Here is a 22,543-nt window from a genome sequence, read left to right on the forward strand (position 1 = left end):
GTCCCAAAAATGTATTTAAAAAAATAAATAAATAAAAAAACGTCCTTCCCGAGGCTATTTTGCAGAGGCACCGTGGCTCCGTCTGGAGCTTAGCGCTTCCCAAGACGATAGGGATTGGTTTAAAGCAGGGGTCACCAACCTTTTTGAAACTGAGAGCTACTTTATGGGTATTGAGTCATACGGAGGGCTACCAGTTTGATACGCTCTTCTGAAATAACAAATTTGCTCAGTTTGCCTTTAGTTATATATGATTATTAATGATTAATTATACTCATTTATGTGAAGACACTGGTCATGTTAATGATTTCTCACAATAATTATCAACAATGACTTAACAAGGTGGGTAACCGATAATATCAATATTCAATTTTCATTTTTAGAACAGGCCTGAGGGCTACTCATGTGGTCCTTGGGGGCTACCTGGTGCCCGCGGGCACCGCGTTGGTGACCCCTGGTTTAAAGAAATGGCAATAAACCAGAGCACGCTATCACGGACTGTTCTGGGATGGACCTCACAGCAGACATGTTGACTTGTCATAGTAGGAAAAGCACAGCTGAAATTGAGAACCTTAACGATGGCTCAGTTCCATCAAGTGTCCCAGTAAGCTATTTCAGTGAGTCAGCATGCACAATACCAGGGCCTCTCCTAAGTGGAACGCAGCCATCATTAATGGTTTTGAATAAACCTGTGCTTTTCCTACTATGACATGTCAACATGTCTGCCGTGAAAAAGGTCTACTGGCGAAAAACGTTCCTTCCTCCACAGCGCTGTGGAGATAGATCCGGCAATGACAGGGCTCCCATGACAGCTAATGGTAGAGCAGCGAGCTTTAATGAGGCTGGTGGCATCACCTCTTTGTCTCTTCCCAAGTGGTCTGAAGGCTTAATTAAAGCATTTAGCTTAGTAAAAAAAAAAAGGACTTCCTGCCTTGCTGCTAGTCCCCCGCGTGTGGGGGGAAGAGGGGGCAGAGGGGAGAGTAAGCGAGAGGAGGGAGGGCGTAGTTAACATTTCCTTGTGTTGGAACAGCCGCAAGAGAAAGGACTTTCAGCTGGCGTTCATCTCGGCCGAGCACTCTAATGTCCACACGCTGATCCAACGCCATCTGCCCGATTATACTCCGAGGCTATTATTTCCACTGCAGACGTGTGTGTAAGCCCCTTCATACTGCACTCATGAAAGAAAGTGTGGCCTGTTTTTGTAACATGGAGAAGCACAGAGTCAAATGAACCAGGATTGTTCATAGCTCGGAATAGCTTCACACATCATCGGACCTGGCTTTATAACCGAGTTGCGGGTTAGGACCCGGACGCAGAATATGAAACGAGGAGGTAGCAAGATGGTTTTTCAGTGATTTAGTGACTTAAATGAACTTACAGTCCAAGCAGGAAATAAATCCAAAACAGGGGGAATAGAGGAACACTGGGAAACCGAGCAGAACAGGCAGTACCTCCTAACACGGAATACAATGACAAAGTGTCACCGGATAAATGGAGCACACAGACTAAATTACACAAGGAGCTAATCACCAGACAAGACACAGCTGAAGTGGGCAAGGAACTGGAATAAAGAGGGGAAACACTGATTGGGTAAACTAGACAACGAGGACTGGTAACACAAAGGCAGGCTGACGAGGCTAGACACAAAACAGGTGTCCAAGGGAAGACATGCCGCAGGGCTACAGGGAGGCATGAGGAACACACAGCACGAGCACAGGAAACTCAAATCCTCTAGAAACTGAGAGTTAATGAAACTAAAGAAATACAATCACACGGTCTTAAACACAGAGGGACAGATCTAGGTACATTTGCGAATAGAGCGCTATCAGTGCCGTGGCCAACCCGCAGAAAGCGCACGCTGTGATACTTCGTATTTACCAAACATCCAGTTCATCGGGTTCGTCGGCGCCTTTCTCCGCCCACTATACCGTAAATTGCGCCGTAGCAAAGCGGTACCGGTGCTATGATACGGCTGAGCGCAGACTGCGACTGTTTGAAATAATCCTGATGCCAATATTTGTAATGTAGCGAGGAGTTTAACAACCGCTGGAATGGATTGTGAACGCTGAGTGGGAGATTCAATGTCATCTCTGATTTCTTCCAGTAACTGTAATATTGCATGGCTACTTAATCTGTAACGCTTAATGATTGCGTGTTCACTCCACTGAAAAAGTGTGATCCTTGTGGCAAAAATCTTTTCAGCTTGGCCTATCTTCGTATTGCTCGGATTACTGCTGCCATTTCCCCAGGAGGCATATATACGAGGAAACCCGATTGCGGCTGGTTTAGACCTGCTTTTAAGAGGCAGAGAATTTCCCCCGCAGAATAGAGGCACGCTCTTACTGGCAGTCTTTGTAAATACCACGGAATGTATAATTAGGGGCACTTTACGCGTATCCTCCCAGACTTTTGGGTGGAGCACCCACTTTCCCTGCGACACTCCCACGAACGCATATTGAAAGCGCGACTTCTCTCTTCTCGCTCATGTGGCAGGCAATCTGCGATTTTACCCAAGTGCGCCCTGCTTGTAAATAGCCCGCATCGGTTAAGTCAGTCTTTGTGAACAATTAACGCCTGGAAACAGGCGCAAACGCCTCGATAAATCTAGCCCAGAATATTAGACTAAAAAGTCCAAACGCCTCTGAGCAGGACTGTGACACCTTTAGATTCTGAAGCTAAATTCACTTGTGTGAATGTTGACAGGTGTCTGCCCGGCACTGACACTAAAAGGGGGGTGAAAATGAAATGACCACCAGGGTGTCCTTTCTATCACTGCCGATCGGAGCTGGAGCCAGTCCAAACAGATAGGGGCTTAAGAGGCCATTCTGATATTGGCTTATTTGTTGCTTTCCAAATGTGCTTTGACATTTGGATCACCTTGCACAGAGTTGGACAGGGGAAGTAAGCAGCAACATGATGGCGGCGTGGACATCACAGAGCTCTGACCTGCCCCCTCAAAACCCCACGGGTCTGCAGAGGAGGGTAATACTTCAAAGTGCTGACCTATGGCTTCACACACACACACACACACACACACACTGTCACACACACATACACATGCACACACGCACGCATTCAGCCTCCTTCATCTGTTGGAGTTCACCAGGTGACCCTGCCACCCTCTACAGGAAGCTACTGGGATGAAGGTCACCATCTCACACACAACACTGGGGATCACACAATATATACGGGGATAAAAAATGTGGGCTGGAGGGGTTACAGGAGGAAGAAAGGATGAACAAAGAGAAGGATGAAAATAGTCTCTGTCCCCGGGGGGGAAACCGCTCACTGTTCTGTTGAAGTTCATTTGGATTTTAGAGGCAGTTTGTAGCCTCCGCCTGCTTCTCCTCACTCATATGTAGCAGATTGAGAACTCTGCCAGAAGATAGCTCAAATAACAATACCTACAGTAATAGCGTTTTAACCCAAACCTAACCCTAAACATAACCAGTGCCTCCCAACGGTGGCTTCCAGGCAGCGCTGCCTGGAAGCCACCGTTGGGGGCAAAAAACACTGATAAACATTTGTAATATATTCATTCTGATTTTTCCAGCAAATAAAGTAAGTTGAATCACTTTCAGAGGATTACTATGAAACGTAACATGCCAATTTTAAAGCTGCTGAGCCTTTTTCATGATGACATTTGTGTGTGTGTGTGTGTGTGTGTGTGTGTGTGTGTGTGTGTGTGTGTGTGTGTGTGTGTGTGTGTGTGTGTAGTTCACCAGCAGCTCATTTCCCAACACAAATTGGACTGTACTGAGCTCTGCATTATAGTAGCCTACATGAAACCGGTTTGGACTTAAAAACACACATAGACATCAGTAGGCTTGATTAATCTAACGGACATTAGAAAACCATGTGCAGCCCACACCCCAGGTACACACACACACACACACACACACACACACACACACACACACACACACACACACACACACACACACACACACACGCACACACACGTGCAGTGGTGAGGCGCTGGGTGGAACAGGGAGAGCCAAACAGTCTGCTGCGGCCGCCTGCGACATTCCACCAGCTCCATTGTCACATTGCTTCACTCCTCACACATCATTATCCCGGCAGCTGTTACTTCACAGCACAGCACCACCAACTTCCAAGAAAATAAACACACACACATCAGTACTCATTAGCTATAGCTGCACCCACTGAAAGGCAAAAAAAATGCAAGGCTTTCTTCAATGTAGTGCAATCCAATACTTGGGGCCTACAATGTCTTCACATTCTCCGTCCCAATGCGTCAAAAGGTGACGCTTGGTCAGGTGCCTTTGGCGTTTGATATTGACGCAAAAAGTCATACGGTATCTCCCCAAATAAAGGCTTTTGATCGAACTTGTCCTTGTTCTCACGTACCAGTGACTGAATCATTTTCCTCCGCAAGAGCACCTTCACGGATCATTCTGGGTTTTTATTCATTCATTCATTATTCATTTTATCATTCTTATTTTTTGGCTGTCATGTGCAGAAGTGGATTTTTTTGTGCACTTGACAGATACTTTGGCAAAGCAACGCCGCAAAACAAAGTTGGTTTGTTATTATGAGAAGTGGAGATGGTCCAATTGCATTTTTTGCGTCCCGATACCGATACCTGAACTTGTACCGATCTGATACCAGTGTGTCATATATATTTTATTATGATTATCACCTGTATACAACTATCCCTGTACGGATGGAATATGATTTTTATCTTTGTTCTATGCCTGGCTCAGGTTAAACTCTTTGGGAAACATGAACATAAGAAACAATGAACGCCTTAGAACATTATTTTATTATCCAGTTTGTTAGTCAGTCATAATGGAAAAAAATACATAAATAAACTACTTTAAAGTAGTTTTTCTGGGCTAAATTATGTGTTATCGGATTGGTGCATAAACTCCAGTACTTTCTGATACCGATACCAGCATTTTAGGCTGTATCGGAGGCTTTTCTGATACTGGTATCGGTATCGGAACATCTCTAATGAGAAGTAATAAACGTTTTCGCTTCATTATAAAACTTTGGCGGCACTGCCATGCTACATGTGTTATTTACCTTAGCTCTACTTGCTTGCGCATGTTTGACGTCGAGTTTTTTATAAACTGCTAGTTCGATCTCTCTGGGCAAACACAGCTTACACTGCAGAATAAAGCCGTTTCCTTCCCTGTACTTGAAGCCAAAGTGGTCATTCAAATAAACTTAGCACCAAAAGTAAGGAAATTTGTGTTTGGTAGATTATTTCTCTGTGGTAACAATGCTTTTTGGCAATAAATCTTATACCGTTGGAAAGCCTCTTTAGTTCCCTTTAAAATGGTGCCCCATTTGTAAGGAACATGCATTTTATGGGATGAGCAGCAGCGCTGAGTATGTGGGTTGCGCCCATGACAAATTTGCCAAATCTTCTCTGCCATTGCCAAACAGCTTATTTTGCTGTTGCTATTGACACTTGTTTTGAGCTTCTGGTACACCCAGGTGCTGCCAATCAGGTGCCTGATTTAGAGATGAGATTCTGCAACCAATGGCAATCCAATATCTCCACAGTCTGGGACCGAACTCTACCCTCCAAGATGACAACGCTCGCCCCCACAGGGCGGGGTTCATCAGAGACTACCTCTGAGTGTGGATGGATGAATGTGGGAGTGGAGAGGAGGGAATGGCCTGCCAGCAGTCCTGACCTCAACCCCATCGAACACTTGTGGGATCAGCTTGGGAGTGCTGTTGGTGCCAGAGTGACCAACACAACCACGTTTGGTTTTACTCGCGACAAATGCTGGTTGAAGAATGGGATGCCATCCCACAGCAGTGTGTGACCAGGCTGGTGACCAGCATGAGGAGGAGGTGCCAGGCTGTTGTGGCTGTGTATGGTTCTTCCACACGCTACTGAGGCTCCTGAGGCTCCGGTTTGTGAAATGAATAAATTGTTAAATTGCCAATATGTCTTGTTTCTTCAAACTTCAATCACCCAAGCCACCAAACACCAAACGAGTCAATGGCATAAGACATTAGACATAGGGACGCAGTCGAGTTTCTCACACAGATGGAGTACCAAACACCAGCTCAGCCATTTCATGTGTGAATGAGCCCCAGATAAGGACTCCGTGCTCCAGGTTGGCGACGGACGGCGACAGCATACGGCAGAGCTTCAGGGTTTGAGTGAAAACACAAGCAGCCTTCCAGCAGCTCCGTCCCAACACGAGGCTCCGAGGTATGGGGGCGTAGAGCGGGGCTCATCTGCTGCTTCATTGGCTTCTATAATTGGGGGCTTGTCATCAGAAAATTGTCTCAAGGCTAAAGTCATTTTGTGTGTGACGACAATGTGCTCTTGTTGCCAGCACGTACGTACGTGCTTGCGTGTGTGTGGCTCCAGGAAGGTATATGGAAGAAAAAAAAAAAAAAAAAAGAATCTAATACTATAGAGCAGATTGCTCACTTGAGTGAGTACATTTTTTTTAATGATGATGGACTGATGATGAATGAAGATTTCGATTACCTCAGCAACATTCCAATAAGAATTATGATGAGTTATTATCAGCGATATTAGAGGAGTGTTTTGTGTATATATTAGGGTATATTAGAGTGCCATTCTCACAGTCGAATCTTCGCAGAGGCGTTATGAAATGAGGATCATCATGTGGGGGTGCTCAATGTCGGATTTTACATAGAACTACCTGTTAATATACAGCATATTATGATATATATATCACAGTATAATGCTGTATACAAAAATGTGAAAAGAAAGAAGCTTTTAATAAATCTTTTTAAAGTGCATGAATAAATCCAACCAACACAAGACCGATTTAAGTTTCACTTTCCATGATGTGTGACCGTGTAATCGGGCCTTAAAAGTTAGGCCCGACAAGGACGTTTTGATTGACAGCTTTTTAAAAGCCCGAACCCGTTTACAGCCCGACATTATTCAAATGTGCGCACGCACACAGCCTCCGTTTCACCTCATTAGCATCCATTTTTGCACTAATCAAAACGCATCACCTGACCGCTCATTTACCACGTAACCCGGAGGGCAAGCCCGAGCCCGGCCCGAGCCCGTGTAAAATGATAGAAATTAAGACCGAACCTGTCGGGTCCCATCGGGTTCGGGCAAAGATCTTCAGCTCTAGCGTGCATATACAAAAAGAAGCTACTCTTTTTATATGTCCTAATCGGTTGCATGTTTTCATACAGAAGGAGCTTCACACACAACCTTATCACAGCTGGATATTTCATCACTGTAGTTCAACTTTATTTCTGTAAAATGGGATTGTCAAGCAGACAAATTGACCATAACGGCCATGAAACCCCATTAATCAACTCATTAATGTCAATTAATTGCCATGTGCACTTTATATAATAACAGATCTATACTTGGTGTCTGTGTATCGATTCAGTGTTGCCACGGAAAATATCGCTATACTATGCGGTATATGCGGCTATCCCCCCCCCATCCAGTAGACATGCGTAGTAAATCACACAAAACCACTGGTGTGGTGGTTTAAATCATCTGAACTCTAATGCTACTCACTTTTTAATTAAACTAGATTTAAGATTGTGTTTGCTCTGTGGTTTTCATTTTATTTTAATAGATTTCTTTTTTAATTAGCCAATAGTGTAAGTGATAAAAAATGCCTAGTCCACTCTATGGTAGATTTATAGGATTAACTGTACCGTAGGTCCCGTGTGTGTGTGTGTGTGTGTGTGTGTCTGTGTGTCTGTGTGTGTGTGTGTGTGTGTTCAGGCAGTGATTACAGTCCACACAGCCTCAATTAGTCGTGTCCTTGATATGAAACATGGGCAGCTCAAAGCCACATTTACAGTATGCGTTAGTTGTTTGTGTAGCTCATTAAAAAGTGAGTCAACCCACAGAGGAGCAGAGGGGAGCATCTGCATCCACCCTACAACCAGCAGCAGGGATCTGGCACTCTGGCCACTGTGGCTGATGGGAAATCAGTCAGCTTCTCTTTAGGCCCAGCTACTCATCTGCACATATCATCTACATCTTTACAGAGGGGTGAGTGGAGCGCCAACCTGTTCTCACTCCCAACTCGTCAAATACTGACTCTCTGTCAGTGTCTCTCATCAATCACCCTTTAGCGTCTGTATGGAGCAGCAGCTCCGCAGCGCTGTAAGATGACGTAGTATGAAGAGACAGCGGTAGAGAGTAGTATGATAGACAGAAAATCTGTTTAAGGAGGTTGGGGTGGATGGGTCAAACAACACAGGGCTTTCACCCAGGAGACCGGGGTTTGTTGTGATGGACTAAAGTAAAAACTTTGATCATTCATTGTCAGAGAAATACAATGAAATTACGTGTCTTGAACAAACATGTCATTGTCAAGGTTTAAAAGTCTGATCGAGGGAATGAAGGATACGGAGTGTTCTGCCACGTCTTATTGCCCCGCTGAGCCAATCCTTTGTTGACACTCTGCCTCTGTCTCTCTGCTTTACTCCAACCAGCGCCATGGGCCTCAGCTGTTGGCCATTAGCATTCCTGCTGCCAAGGCCCGTGACCACAGGGAGCCGCACGCACACACACACACACACACACACACACACACACACACACACGCACACGCGCGCACACACGCACACACACACACAGAGCCTTCACCTTCCTCGTCTGGCATCCCCCAGGCAAAGGCTGATTCTGTGTTTTCTGTGTTTGTTGACGAGCACAGCTCCAGCGACAGACTAACAGGCCGGGGATTTTCATTCTTGCTCATTTGGAATTTTGTCCATTACTTTCTTCTTCTCATTTCCCTTGCAGTAATGTTTCAGCACTAATACACTAATTCACGGTTTGAATTATTGATGAAGCTGCCACCTTCCTCCTCCCCCCAATGTGTCTGAGCAGAGGGATGGAGGGATACAGAGACGGAGGGTAGAGGGGAAGGAAGGTTTGAAGGAGTTAGGAAATGGGTAAGAAAAAGAATGGGGGATGTGAGTAAAACACTGGATAGACAAGTGGATAGTTGGGTGGATGGGCAGATGGATGGACGGATTATTAGATGGACGGGTAGATGGATAAATGGATGGATGATGGAAGGAATGGATAAATGGATAGATAAATTGATGGATGGATGGATGGATGGATAGATGAATGGATGAATAATGGATGGATGGGGTGTCCAGAAGGCTGGATTGCCAGTTTGTCTGCCCCCCAGGATGCCAGACTGGCCATGCAGGAAGTGTTTACTGAGCATGGATCCAAGCCATATGGTGCCACTTCTCTCTCACACACACACACACACACACACACACACACACACACACACACACACACACACACACACACACACACACACACACACACACACACACACACACACACACACACACACACACACACACACACACACACACACACACGAATGTGCTCAGTAACTTTGATGCCGATCTGCTCTTGAGAGAATTATGGCAATAGATGAAAGGCCAGACTAGTCAACTAGTTGTCCAGATATTGTGATCTTGGCCAAAGTGTTGGGCAGATGGCTGGACCAACACACCATCCAAAGCTGGGACCAAAAAGTCCCCCAAAATGGCATCTCTTTCTCCAAGACTCCCATTATTCTGGGATCAGACAACACCATATGCTTGTTTTTTCAGACGATCGGTGTCTTATTATGATGCCTCATAGATGCTGAGAACATGACAGACTACATGCTGTGCCTTACGTAATTACGTCTGCCAAGCATAGCTTGCTTTCTTTCACAACTTGCATGACAAAAGAGGATAAATAGAAGGGCGACGGGTGGATTTCAAGTCAGAAGTCAGAGCATCTTTATCTTCTGTAATTAATATACGGTGCAATACGAAGCTGCAGACAAGCTTTTACCAACCCCCATACCTCCCTCACCTGCATTGTTGGACCAGGAGGGACTGGGGGTGAAATAAACTAATTAGATGAAAACAAAGTTTTGCTGACTAAATATCCAAACTCATGCCTCTGACTAATATATTGCTCTGCTACCTACAGTATGATACTGGTGTGGGTTTAATACCATAGACTATATATATATATAAAGATGGACAACGCATAGGGTTGGATACCGAAACCCCGTGCCATTTTGGCCTTAAAAGGTCCCATGGCATGAAAATTTCACTTTATGAGTTTTTTTTTAACATTAATATGCGTTCCCCCAGCCTGTCTATGGTCCCCCAGTGGCTAGAAATGGCGATAGGTGTAAATCGAGCCCTGGGTATCCTGCTCTGCCTTGAAAATGAAAGCTCAGATGGGCCGATCTGGAATCTTCTCCTTATGAGGTCATAAGGAGCGTGGTTACCTCCCCTTTCTCTGCTTCGCCCGCCCAGAGAATTTGGCCCGCCCATGAGAATAGAGAGAGAGACATCATGAGTTTCAAACGAGGAAAGTGGCAGTTGGTCAAGGCCACACCCCCACCCTTCACCAGTATAATGCTTCCGCTGCCTTTTAGTGCTCCAAAACGTCTGTTATCAGCAACAGAAGCATTGTTGCACGTGATGCTAGTTAATATTACACTCAGCAGTAGATAATGTTAACCTACCATTAGCTAGTAGCTGGCTTAATCACAGTTAAAATTACAACAACTTAACTGTGTAAAGTGACTGTATTTCACTGGAAAGGATTCCAACACCGGGACATACAACAGTCCACGGCTAAAGACACAGAGGACACTAGCTGCACTTTGAGACACCATAGACCCTGCCCCACCGACAGGAATTAATGGTGCGTTCAATTGAAACTTGTAAGCTCATGGTGCATTCAATGTTGTTGTAAAGTTCGCTCTTGCAATCTTCTGGTTCTTTTAGTTGTTTGACAGCAATTGACTAGTAAAATAACTTATAATATTTTAAATAAATTATTTAAATTTGACCATATGGCCTTCGCAATAAACAAGCCATTCTTTAAGGGAACCGAAACCATCTTTGGGAGAATTGTATTTACAGTGTATTTTGTCTTTTTAGTTTGGCCCATGGCCCATCCACAAACGTGGAGGGGGCGTGGCTTATGACATAACATGTAGCCATCCACCAGTGAGCGATCCCGATGTTTTGGCTTCACTCGTACATTCTATGATCAACCCCTGGTTATGATGAGCGAGGTTAGCTGGTCAGCCCGAACCACATTTGATTGGATGAATCTAGGCTATGTAACCACACCCGAGTTCAAGATGAGTCATCCAGAATATTTTTACATTTTACAGGAAGACAATAAACAAAAGGGACACAGGATTAGAATTAGAAAAATGTGTTTTGCATTTCACGGTGTCTTTAAAAGGGTTAGCTATGATGGTATAAATGGTATGATTAAATATATGATGATTGACTCATTTATGTTGTGTCACGGTATTTATCGCCATATCACCAACCCTAAACCATCTGTGGGTGACGACTGTTTCACTGCACTCGAGACAATTTAAATCCTAATAAATCTAAGAATAAAACTTGCTTCCTAAGTACAAATAATGACAACAATGACTGCAGTATTTGTAGATTTGGATCAAAAGGTAGGCGTATGAGTAACAGTGTAATCATCACTCTGCCTCCTCAGACATCACAGAGGCGATATTCACTCTTACAATTCACAGATACACTAAAAAGAGTGTCCAGCTAGTCACGCGCATTGCCAGACCTTCCTCCACAGCGCTGCAAAGGAAGGTCTGGCTAGTCCACACAACATTCCTGGATGGGAGAATGCTCTGGTTTATTGGCATTTCTTTAAACCAATCACAATAGCCTTGTGCGGCGTAATAGATTTAGACGGAATTACTGGGAACGTCCACTAAAACGTAATTTCAGTGGATAGTTGCAAACTCAGTGCACAATCCACAGAGCTCTCACAGTGGGCATACGTTTTTCGCTGTTTTGGTAGCACTTAATATTATTGCACGCAGTTTTCAACTGGAGATAAAAACATACAGTCGCCATGAACTATTGCAACTTAACAACGGAGTAGAATACCATCTTCCAGTGGATATATCCATCATCTTCGAGATCGCTAGATCACTGCCCGGGACTCTCGAGGCAGTGAACCGGAGGAGGAGACGTTGGGAGCGCCGACAGAAGAGAGGCAAGCGCGGGGGAGTGCGGGTCAGGCTAAAGGCTAACCCATTCAAGACCCCGCTTCCCACCATCTTCCTATCGAATGCCCGCTCAATCCGGAACAAGATGGATGAAGTCCGACTGCGATTGGCTATGCAGAAACAGATGGACAACTGTAATAGCTTGATCTTCACGGAACGATCCCGGCGGCAGCGATTGAGCTAGCCGGCCACACTAACTACCGAGCTGACAGGACAGCAGACTCTGGTAAGAAGACTGGTGGAGGTCTGTGTATTTATATTAACGACTCTTGGTGCACAAACACCACTGTAGTTGAACAGATTTGCTGCCCTGACGTGGAATTTTTGCTGCTTAAATGCAGACCATTCTATATTCCCCGTGAATTCAGTGTTGTTTACATTTGCGCGATCTACATTCCGCCTAATGCAAATACCAAACTAGCGTTAACCAGGCTTCATGACTGCATACACAAATGTCTGGTTGCACACCCTGACAGTACCTTTATTGCGGCGGGGGATTTTAATCATGCCAACTTAAAGACTGTACTTCACACGTTCCATCGTAATGTGAGATGTGCAACCAGAGGGAATAATATACTTGACCATAGCACACGCATACAGAGCTCAGGCGTACCCCCACCTGGGCCTCTCTGACCATGTTTCACTCCTCTTATACCCCTGCTATACCCCGAAGGCCAGATCCACTAGGCTTTTAGTTAAGTCTGTCAGGACATGGCCTGATGATGCAATCCCCAGACTCCAGGACTGCTTTGACTCCACAGACTGGGATATCTTCCGGGGCCAGGAGGGGCTGACACGGGGCTCTCTGGATGAATTCACTGAATCAGTTTTGGGTTACATCAACTTCTGTGTGGATACCGTTACATCTTCGAAGCAGGTCCGTGTAGCTCCAAACCAAAAACCTTGGATGACACCGAAACTAAAAGCACTAACGCCAGGGATATAGCATACAGATCAGGTGACACTGAGGCATACAGTACAGCCAGGGCAGCTCTTGGAAGGGGCATCAGATATGCCAAACTGGCATACAAGAACCATGTTGAGGCACACCTCTACAACTCCTCAAACCCCCGGCAGGTGTGGAAGGGCATTAGGGCAATCACAGACTACAGAGGAGTGCCATCCCCCCCTGTCAACAGTTGTGCCACCTTGGTTGAAGAACTTAATGTCTTTTATACCCGCTTTGACAGAGATAACAAAGACTCTGTGTTGCCCCGGAAATGAAACGTCGTCGATATAGACTCGTGTCCAGCCTACTCACCGAAGTCAGCAAGTTTGAGCTCTCCAGTGTCGCCGATGAGCAGGTTTTGTGGTTTCAGGTCACGGTGAAGGATGTACCTCTGGTGGATGTAGGACAGGCCTCTCAGTAACTGGAACAGGAACAGCTGGAAAATACAAGTGAACAAAGGGAAAAAAAATATATTTTAAAAAGGAGTATATGACATATCTCTACGTACAAACAACATGGTGAAGACAGTTCTGATGGAGAACAAGGAGTCCATATTTGTTTCATCACATACTGGATCATGTACATGAATAATCTTTTTAAAACTAGGTGTGAGTACCAAATTCAATACTTTTTAAGCACTGACCGAATTTGCCTACTTAGTATATAGTATTGAAAAATGCCTCGTCATTCAATACCCAATTTCAATACCTAAGGAGTAAATCTCATCAGCGTCAGTTAACCAATCAGCATGCAGCAGGCTTCTACCAAGATCTAATAATGTCTGTGATTGGCTGTCTAACGTTACATGTCGCAGAGACACACAGAGACGGGGTCATGTAGTAGGAGCTGAAACATAAACAAAAAGACTTTTGCCGTAATGTGTAATTTCTATTTTGATAAAACGGATTTTATGAAATTAGTACTGAAAAAAGTAACGTTCAGGAACCGGTATCAAAGTCACGGTATAATTTTTGAACTATACCCAGCCCTGTTTAATATCCATCTTCCCCTTTGTCTCTGCCTAAATGTACATTTTCTGCCTTTGGCACACTAAACTGTCCAACACATTCTCTCTCCCATCGCGTCAAAAAGCGACCCTTGGTCAGGTGCCTTTGGCATTTGTTATTGATGCAAAAAGTCTCCTTTAGAGTAATATTTAGACGCGTTTGGTCGGGACTCTTGGCGTCACTTTTTGACACTGTGGGTCGGGACGTACGTTTAACTGACATGCGGCACAAGAACGGGACAGTTAGGTTTAGGAGAAGATGGTGGGTGGGGTTACAAAATGTAAGTTTCAGTGACACGCAGGACAAGAACAGTACATGAACACCGGTCTCATGGGTAAAAGTCCTGTGTTGTGTGACCCATCCACCACCCCAACCTGCCTCTTTACAAGGATTTTCGGTCCTTCATACTACTCTCTACCGTTGTCTCTGTTAATACTACGTCATCTTACAGCGCCGCGGTGGAGCTGCTGCTCTGCCCGGAGCGTTCCATACAGACGCTGAAGGGGGATTTATAAAAAAATCTGCGATTTTTTTATAAAAAAACTCGATTTACGATAAGACTTTTACCCCCTTCCATTTAAAACAAAATAACTGCGAACTGTAAATATATTTTAAAAATATATATTTATTGTATTTAATTAAAGTGCATCAACATAAACAAAATTGCAAAGGCAAACCCTTTCTCTAACTGAAAAGTCACTGTGCAGTGTTTAACAAAGACTGTGAAATCATCATCCAAATTATTTATACTGTATTTGGACTGAAAAAAAATCGAAAAAATTGATTTTTTGAAAATATGAATCGATTTGACCTACCAACTCGATTTTTAAATCAAATTGATTTTTTCCCCAGCCCTACTGACCAATTGCCGGATTTTACGAGTTGGGAGAGAGAACGGGTTGAACTGAACTGCTGCAGAGTGGTGTGGAGAAACTTATTTATCACTCAAGTAGAGCTGCGACTTGTTTCCAGCGTAAATAACGAACCCCACATGTTACTAATCAATAATGAGCCGTCAGTCAGGAACACAGATCACAGACATTATTTCATCCACTTGGGACTATTGAAATATTATTTCACAGCTGATTACTGGGAACTGCTGCACTGACTCACAGTAAAAAAAAAAGTAGTGCATTAACCCTCTGAGGACAAAAGACACACCAGGGAGTCCAACACTCCTACTCAAAAAGAGATCAAACTAATTTACTATACTATGTTATTCATATTTGAAGCTACTGTGTGAACCCAAGACTTTTGTTAACTCGTTTTAAGCACCAAAACAACTGAGTGTAGGTATGTTTTTTTTTCAAGAGATTTGAGGAATTTTCAAAAAGCGAACATCAACTTTTCAGCTTTCGGGCCAAATTATCTCATTACACATTGCTCTGGAACAAATTTGGGCCTCACTTTGCAGAAAGCTGAGTTTGTTCTGAGCATTGTGATCTGAAACACACAGAGTTTTATGCAAATACCTTTAAAAAGGTGAATTTAAAAAGAAATGTAAAACATGCCCTTAGCCCTCAGAGGGTTAAACTGTCATCTTGCTTCAAATGGCCTCTTCAGTACATACGTTGTGGCTGTTGATATACAGTACAGGCCAAAAGTTTGGACACACCTTCTCATTCAATGCATTTCCATTATTTTCATGACTATTTACATTGTAGATTCTCACTGAAGGCATCAAAACTATGAATGAACACATATGGAATTATGTACTTAACAAAAAAGTGTGAAATAACTGAAAACATGTCTTATATTTTAGATTCTTCAAAGTAGCCACCCTTTGCTTTTTTTGATAACTCTGCAAACCCTTGGTGTTCTCTCAATGAGCTTCATGAGGTAGTCACCTGAAATGGTTTTCCCTTCACAGGTGTGCTTTGTCAGGGTTAATTAGTGGAATTTTTTCCCTTATTAATAAAAAAAAGCAAATGGTGGCTACTTTGAAGAATCTAAAATATAAGACATGTTTTCAGTTATTTCACACTTTTTTGTTAAGTACATAATTCCATATGTGTTCATTCATAGTTTTGATGCCTTCAGTGAGAATCTACAATGTAAATAGTCATGAAAATAAAAAGGAAACGCATTGAATGAGAAGGTGTGTCCAAACTTTTGGCCTGTACTGTATTTGATACATTTTCCTTTGTGTAGAATATTTATATCATGGGGTTGTTTTAAAAGGCGACAGCCGAAATGTATGGAGGTGTCACAGACGTATCTCAAATCACACTATGAGGCTGCCGCCCAATTTGTATTTCCTGTGAAGGGCAGTGAATCGATTGCACAGAGCATGACAGAACTGCTGACAGCAGGAGGCAGGAAGGCAGCGCGGCAAGAAAAGTTACAATCACACACACTTTTCCATCCCTCACCAAATGATGATTTTCCCCTAGGTCCAATCCAATCTATGCTACCAAGCAGAGACAGCTGTTGGCCTGTCGTGTTGAACATCCTAGTAATACTGATCACGTAATATTTGATTTGACTTTTATTTATTTATTTATTACTCAATGCAGTCTGCCATTAAATGTTTCTATTACCAGTATCCTTTTCCTGAAGTTTACCATCTGTATTCTAAGATGAATAAATACATACAGAACTTGCGAGAAGTGGTATTTCAAAATGTGTGATTCCAAAGCTGCAATAATCAATGTTTTTATATGAAAAGTGGATCAAATGAATGTGTAAACCCTTGGACGCACAACATATATATTCAAAACCTTTTGATGCACAACAAGGGTAAAAAATGACCCATGTTCATTTTCAATGGTATTTGATACAGAGATAGTTTTTATATATAATATCTCTTTTAAATTAATCTCGTCACCCAGAAATTTAAGAAATTATAGAAAGTTGTTTTTTATTGCAATAAGTTTATATATATATATATATATATATATATATATATATATATATATATATATATATATATATATATATATATATATATATATATATATCAGGCTTGTTATGGAGAAAAACATGTTCATACTTATGTCACATGTACTGTTTTTGCAGCAAATCAAACTACACAAAAAACAATTAATACTTAAAATCTATTAATTTATGAGTTCATAAAAGCCCTGATGTGTGCCCTCTACTTATAGATGTGTGTGTTTATTTATTACTCAATGCAGTCTCCCATTAAATGTTTCTTTTACCAGTATTCTCTTTCCCTGAAGTTTACCATAATCCATATTCTAAGATAAATAAATATATACTCTCTGGAACTTGCTAGAAAAAGGATTTCAAAATGTGTGAATTCAAAGCTGCAATAATCAGCTTCTGAGATGCTCTCGGTGTGGAATGGCGCGTGGCGGAGGACGGAACAAAACCGGAACGCAGCGCGGACGCACCCAGTGGAAAATCGGGGTTAGTCTGTTACTGGTGAGCTGGTGATCTTTAACCTCACAGTATTGGGCTTGTGGGTAATGGTGTTCATTAAAGGCCACTAAAAACAGACATATTAAATAACATTACTTCCATTTACATCAAAGAGACTGAGTTTTAGTCATTTCAGTTACTCTAATGTAGGGCTGCACAGTTAATTGGCCGTGTTGGGCAAGTTACTTCCAAAATGTAATACATTATATATTACTAGTTACAATCATTTGAGAGTAATTAGTTATATTACAATATTACTGTCTCTGAATTGTAATGCTTTACACTACTTTTGCGTTACTTTTGAGTTACTTTCACCAAAATAAAAGCGGAAGTATGTCTTGGCAGGTAGCTTTTGAATTTCACCACGGGATCAACAAAGTCTCATCTTTATCCACTGTATACATCATCATTTATTCATATCATTTTGTATTATTAATCTGAAGCTGCAAAGTAACTAAAGCTATAAAATAAGTAGTTAAGTAAAACGTACGATAGCCTACTTGACTCTGAACGGTGGTGGAGTAGAAGTAGCCTAATAAGTAGGAGAACATGAAAATACTCAATTAAAAGCACCTTATACACTTGAATTGAAGTAGCCTATAGTTACTTTCCACCGCTGATAAAATGTAATGACATTATTACGTGTAGCAACACTAATCATTAATTCCCAACATGTTATCTGCCAGTTGCTCTGGCACATTGCTGTCGGCACTGACAGGACACAGATGTTGTCCCTAGCCTTCCGTCTCTGGTTCTGGCTCTGACGTGACAGCTCGCTTCAACGCAGCGTAAAAAACTGCGGAAAATAATGTCCATCTCGCAAACGTATCTGTCTCTGCAGACATCTCAACAACCGAATTCAGCAACAGGAAATAACACTCTTTTTTTTCTGTGCTGAAATGTTTCGCAGTGTTGGTGAATTCTTAAAAAAAACAATACACCATTAAATGTCAGGTTAAAATGCGTTGTAACTTGCATAACAGGTATAATATTACCAAAATTGTATTAGTAATGCGTTATATTACTGCTTTACAGCAAAAAGGAATACGTTACTGTAAAGCGTTACTTTTGTAACGCGTTGCTCCCATCACAGTTAAAGGGATAGTGGAGGAGTTTCTTTTTCCGGGTGGATCATCAAGACTATTGGTCCTCCTAGTTGTCAATCATTCTGGTGATATGTTTACGTAAGGCCGTGGTACGTGCACGTCCCTAGCTTTCAGGTGTATATGTGTGGTGAGCTTGAGCTACGGTTTCAGCCATTCATTGAAGCTTTTGGGAGAATATTTCACACGCTGGCGTGCGCTAAAAGCACAGGCTGGGCTTCCCACTGATGCCTCAGTCGTGAAGTTTCTACACCACAGGTAAAGTTTGGCTATTTGGAGAAATCCATTTAAAATCACTGCTAGTAAAAGTTGATGTAAGCTATGATTAGCGATGCTAGCCCTGGCACAAGTCACGCACACACGGTAAACATCTCAATTTGTGAAAAAGGGCAAATCTTCTTTTGGAAAGTAGGCTTGTATGAGCCATGCCGACAGCAACTTGTAAACAGTGCACTCTCGTGCACACGTTTAATAGGCGTTCCCTCTCGGGAGCAGGCAGAGTGTTGCGCATGTGCATTTTTTCAAAAAGTACAGAGGGCGGTTCTTTTCTAAAATTCGGGAAAATCCTCCACTATACATTTAAGTGGTAAATTAACCTCGATCTCGATTGTGGCTATCCCATTAATTAAATGAATGTGATGTGACTAGGATACTGACGTTTAAAATACATGCTCCGCTCATAGAAAACTTAGCTGCATATCAAATCAAGCGCTTCCTATACTACACCGCCAGCCGCCCAGGGGTGATCCAGATGAGTTGGCTTTACTTTTAGTGAGCTGTCATGCTGCTGCGTGTGCCCCGTGCCTGAATCTTTGAAAACTTTCCGGAATGTTGCAGTTGCAGTCCAGAGTAGAAAAAAAAAAGTACTTTAAAGAAAGCAACGGGATGATTTCACAGACAAATGTAATATTCATTCATAAATAAAAAAAATAAATAAAAAATAACACATGAAAATGCATGAATGCACTTTTGCTGACACGTCAATTTACATTTTTTACAGACGATTATCTTACCGCAGAAGTGAACCACAGCTCACCCACCTGCCTACAGAGTGCAGCAACCCAAACTGCTTTTAACATATGCATACCGCACAAAGTGTATCTGCTGCTGCCGGTATCAGCTTTCAAAGACGGATAGCAACAAAATGCTAATATGTATTCAAAGTCAGAGTTACATCAAACTTGTTTTGTTTTCCTCCTGAGATCTGGCAGTCCCCCCACGCAGACGTGTCAATCAACAAGTAATGAGGTGTGTATGAAACAGCGTTCAGTTGCTTCTTTTTTTCTCTCTCCAATGCCAGCGCTCCCCTCTCATTTCTCTGCTCTCGCTGATACTGTAGTCCCGGCCAATTAAGCTGATTGAAGCGCCGTGAAGCCCAATCAGAGCCGGGCCCTGTCTGGCATCTGGAGTCACCGGGGTCAACACTTTCCTATTCCTGCACTCTGCTGGTTAGAGATGAACTGCGGCGTGGAGAATTAGCATGGGAAATGTGCTTACTCATGTATATCAAATGCACTTTTGAAAAGCCTTCGCCTTGTTACGGGTGCAACTGCACGCTAATAAAATGAAATGAAAAAAAATAAAAATCTTTTATTCTCTTCAGTCAGCTCTTCAATTCAAACATCAACAATTTCTTAAAAGAAGCGTTTTTTCTTTCTCTGCTCTGATTGTAACAGCTCGGTTCCATTTGCATTCTAATATTTGAGGAAAAGTGAAGTGCTGAGAGGCTATTCGCGCACACCGTTTCGACAATAATAATGCTGTATGCTGTTCTCAAGATGGCCAATTTTCAAGTTAAACTACGCAGATTTATACGCAGAGAGGCTCAACGTGGTCAGTGGGAAACATTTGGCTTGTTGACACTTGAGACAGGACTACCTGCCATACAAGCTCACCCAGCTGTAATAAGGGAGTATGAGATGTCCATCTTGGAAATGGATTGAAAAGAAAGCTGGGACCGCACCAGTTAACCACTGGAGCAAGCTGGAAAATAAAGACAAACGGAGAGGAAAGTCGGATTCATCTTTATCGGAATGTATAGTTCTCTCATTGAAGAAAAACCCCTGCAGAGTCTCAAGTGTGTGTGTGTGTGTGTGTGTGTGTGTGTGTGTGTGTGTGTGTGTGTGGGTGTGAGAGAGAGTGTTTAATCATGATGCATTATTAGTTCATAACCGCGGGAGAACTAAACCGTGTGATCATAGTTCATCCATCCATTAACATAATCCATCACCTGAGGAGTGACCCTACCGCATGAACAAAAATCCATCATCAGCACCATAATGAAACACGCGCAGCGTTTTTCTAATGATGAAATACGTATTGCCGTCATTACCCTAGGCAAGCAGAGCTCTGGATCAAGATAAGCATTATGAAAAACCGTGTGGATTGGATCTGCTCTGTGTTATCTGTCCGTGGAATGTAGTGGAATTTGGCTCTGTAGTCTGATACTCAATGTGCAGCAAAGCCTTAGGCAATGTATCCAAGTGACAGCAGCACAGGTAGCTTCATATAGTTTCACTAGGACACAAACAAAGTAAAAAGCAAGGAACACAGGAGGTGTGTTCCATATTAATGTGATGTTAATATGGAACACACTACAAGCTAACAAGCTTCAGGATACTCAGGCATGAAGACTGACTGATTTGGGACAAGAAATAACAAGACGAAAAGTCTTAATCCCAGCAGCAATACATAAAGAAAAAAATCAGAGGACATACTTACTAAAATTTTTGCCTTATTAGTAATGTAAATATAAAGGGTATCCTCGGGAAGCACATGCTCAGTAAACTTAATGACTCGGCTTTGAAATTTCTTACGTTCGAGTCAGTATGAAACTGGGCTGTAGCGGTACACACAATTCGGTTCGGTATGTTTTTGGTACAAAAGGGAAAATAAATAAAAGTGTAAAAAATAACATAATTCATTCATAATTCATTGGCCATTATTACAGTATATAGTCACATGTATGCAGCGATAAACACTTTATGGTATTATTTATCACTCTGGCTCAGTCGATATCTGCAGAGGGAGGCCGCCTAAATGCTGCGGGGGGAGACGTGGAAGGTGATCCGGTCTTTGTTTCTTTGAATTAATCGATACATTAGGGTGATGCTGTCATGAATTAAACGTTTGACGTTTTTTTACACAGACAGACCCGACTTGAGTTTAACAACGTCGGCATACAGTGTGAGACAAATCATTGTCCGTTGAGCTTGACTAACCCGGCTAACCGGGCTCCGCCGACTAGCACGCTACGGCTGATAGAGAGCAACTGGTGCACTGCCAAAAGCTTTCGTGGCGAAAGTTTCATCTTAAGAGTTTCCGTTCAGCGTGTGCGAGTGGTTGACATAAATAGACTATTTTGACGTGTTTGGGTCGCCTCGGGATCCCCCAGTCGGAGCTGGTTAATGTTGCTCGGGAAAGGGAAGTTTGGGGTCCCCTGCTGGAGCTGCTCCCCCCGCGACCCGACACCAGATAAGCGGACAAAGATGGATGGATGGATGGATGGATGGATGGGGTCGCAGGTGGTACCGCGATACAGCCCGACTGACAACAAATCAATTGCATCTCCAGGCTCCTAGGGCAACGCAGACCATATAGGAGTTACTTTTTAAGTAAAAGGGGTATAAGCTGCTTTAACTCTATTGGTCCAAATTCACTAATGGGGGAAAATGCCATCTGCCATCAGGTTAAATAAACCTTTATTCTTAAAAGAAATAAAATACCCATTTAGTTCCCCAGTGAACAACACTGAAAAAACTGTTGAACCTTATTGCTAACCCTGCTGTATATATTTCAGTCTAGCACAAAGCGGTGGACTACTGGGAAATACTATTTGGTGAATGTAAATGGACTGCATTTATATAGCGCTTTTCTTAACATAGTACAGGAACCCTTCACCATACACACACATTCATCAACTGATGGCCGAGGCTGCCGTACAAGGTGCCACCTGCTCATCAGATACACAGTCACACTCATTCAAACACCGATGGCGCAGCATTGGGAGCAATCCAGGGTGCAGTGTCTTGCCCAAAGACACTTTGACATGGG

The 22,543-nt window shown here is 42.8% G+C and overlaps 1 protein-coding gene across 2 annotated transcripts in view; it reads right to left on the reverse strand.

Moving 5' to 3' along the window:
* The window catches only part of cdk14 (cyclin dependent kinase 14), a 261,388-nt gene that overhangs the window by 135,905 nt on the left and 102,940 nt on the right, over nt 1-22,543 (reverse strand). For both annotated transcript variants that reach the window (XM_028580347.1, XM_028580348.1), the window contains one exon: nt 13,309-13,432. In XM_028580347.1, the coding sequence (XP_028436148.1) occupies nt 13,309-13,432 (124 nt within the window). The remainder of the gene's footprint in view (nt 1-13,308; nt 13,433-22,543) is intronic.

This window comes from Perca flavescens, chromosome 6 (genome assembly GCF_004354835.1).
Source record: "Perca flavescens isolate YP-PL-M2 chromosome 6, PFLA_1.0, whole genome shotgun sequence".
Taxonomy (NCBI): Eukaryota; Metazoa; Chordata; class Actinopteri; order Perciformes; family Percidae; genus Perca; species Perca flavescens.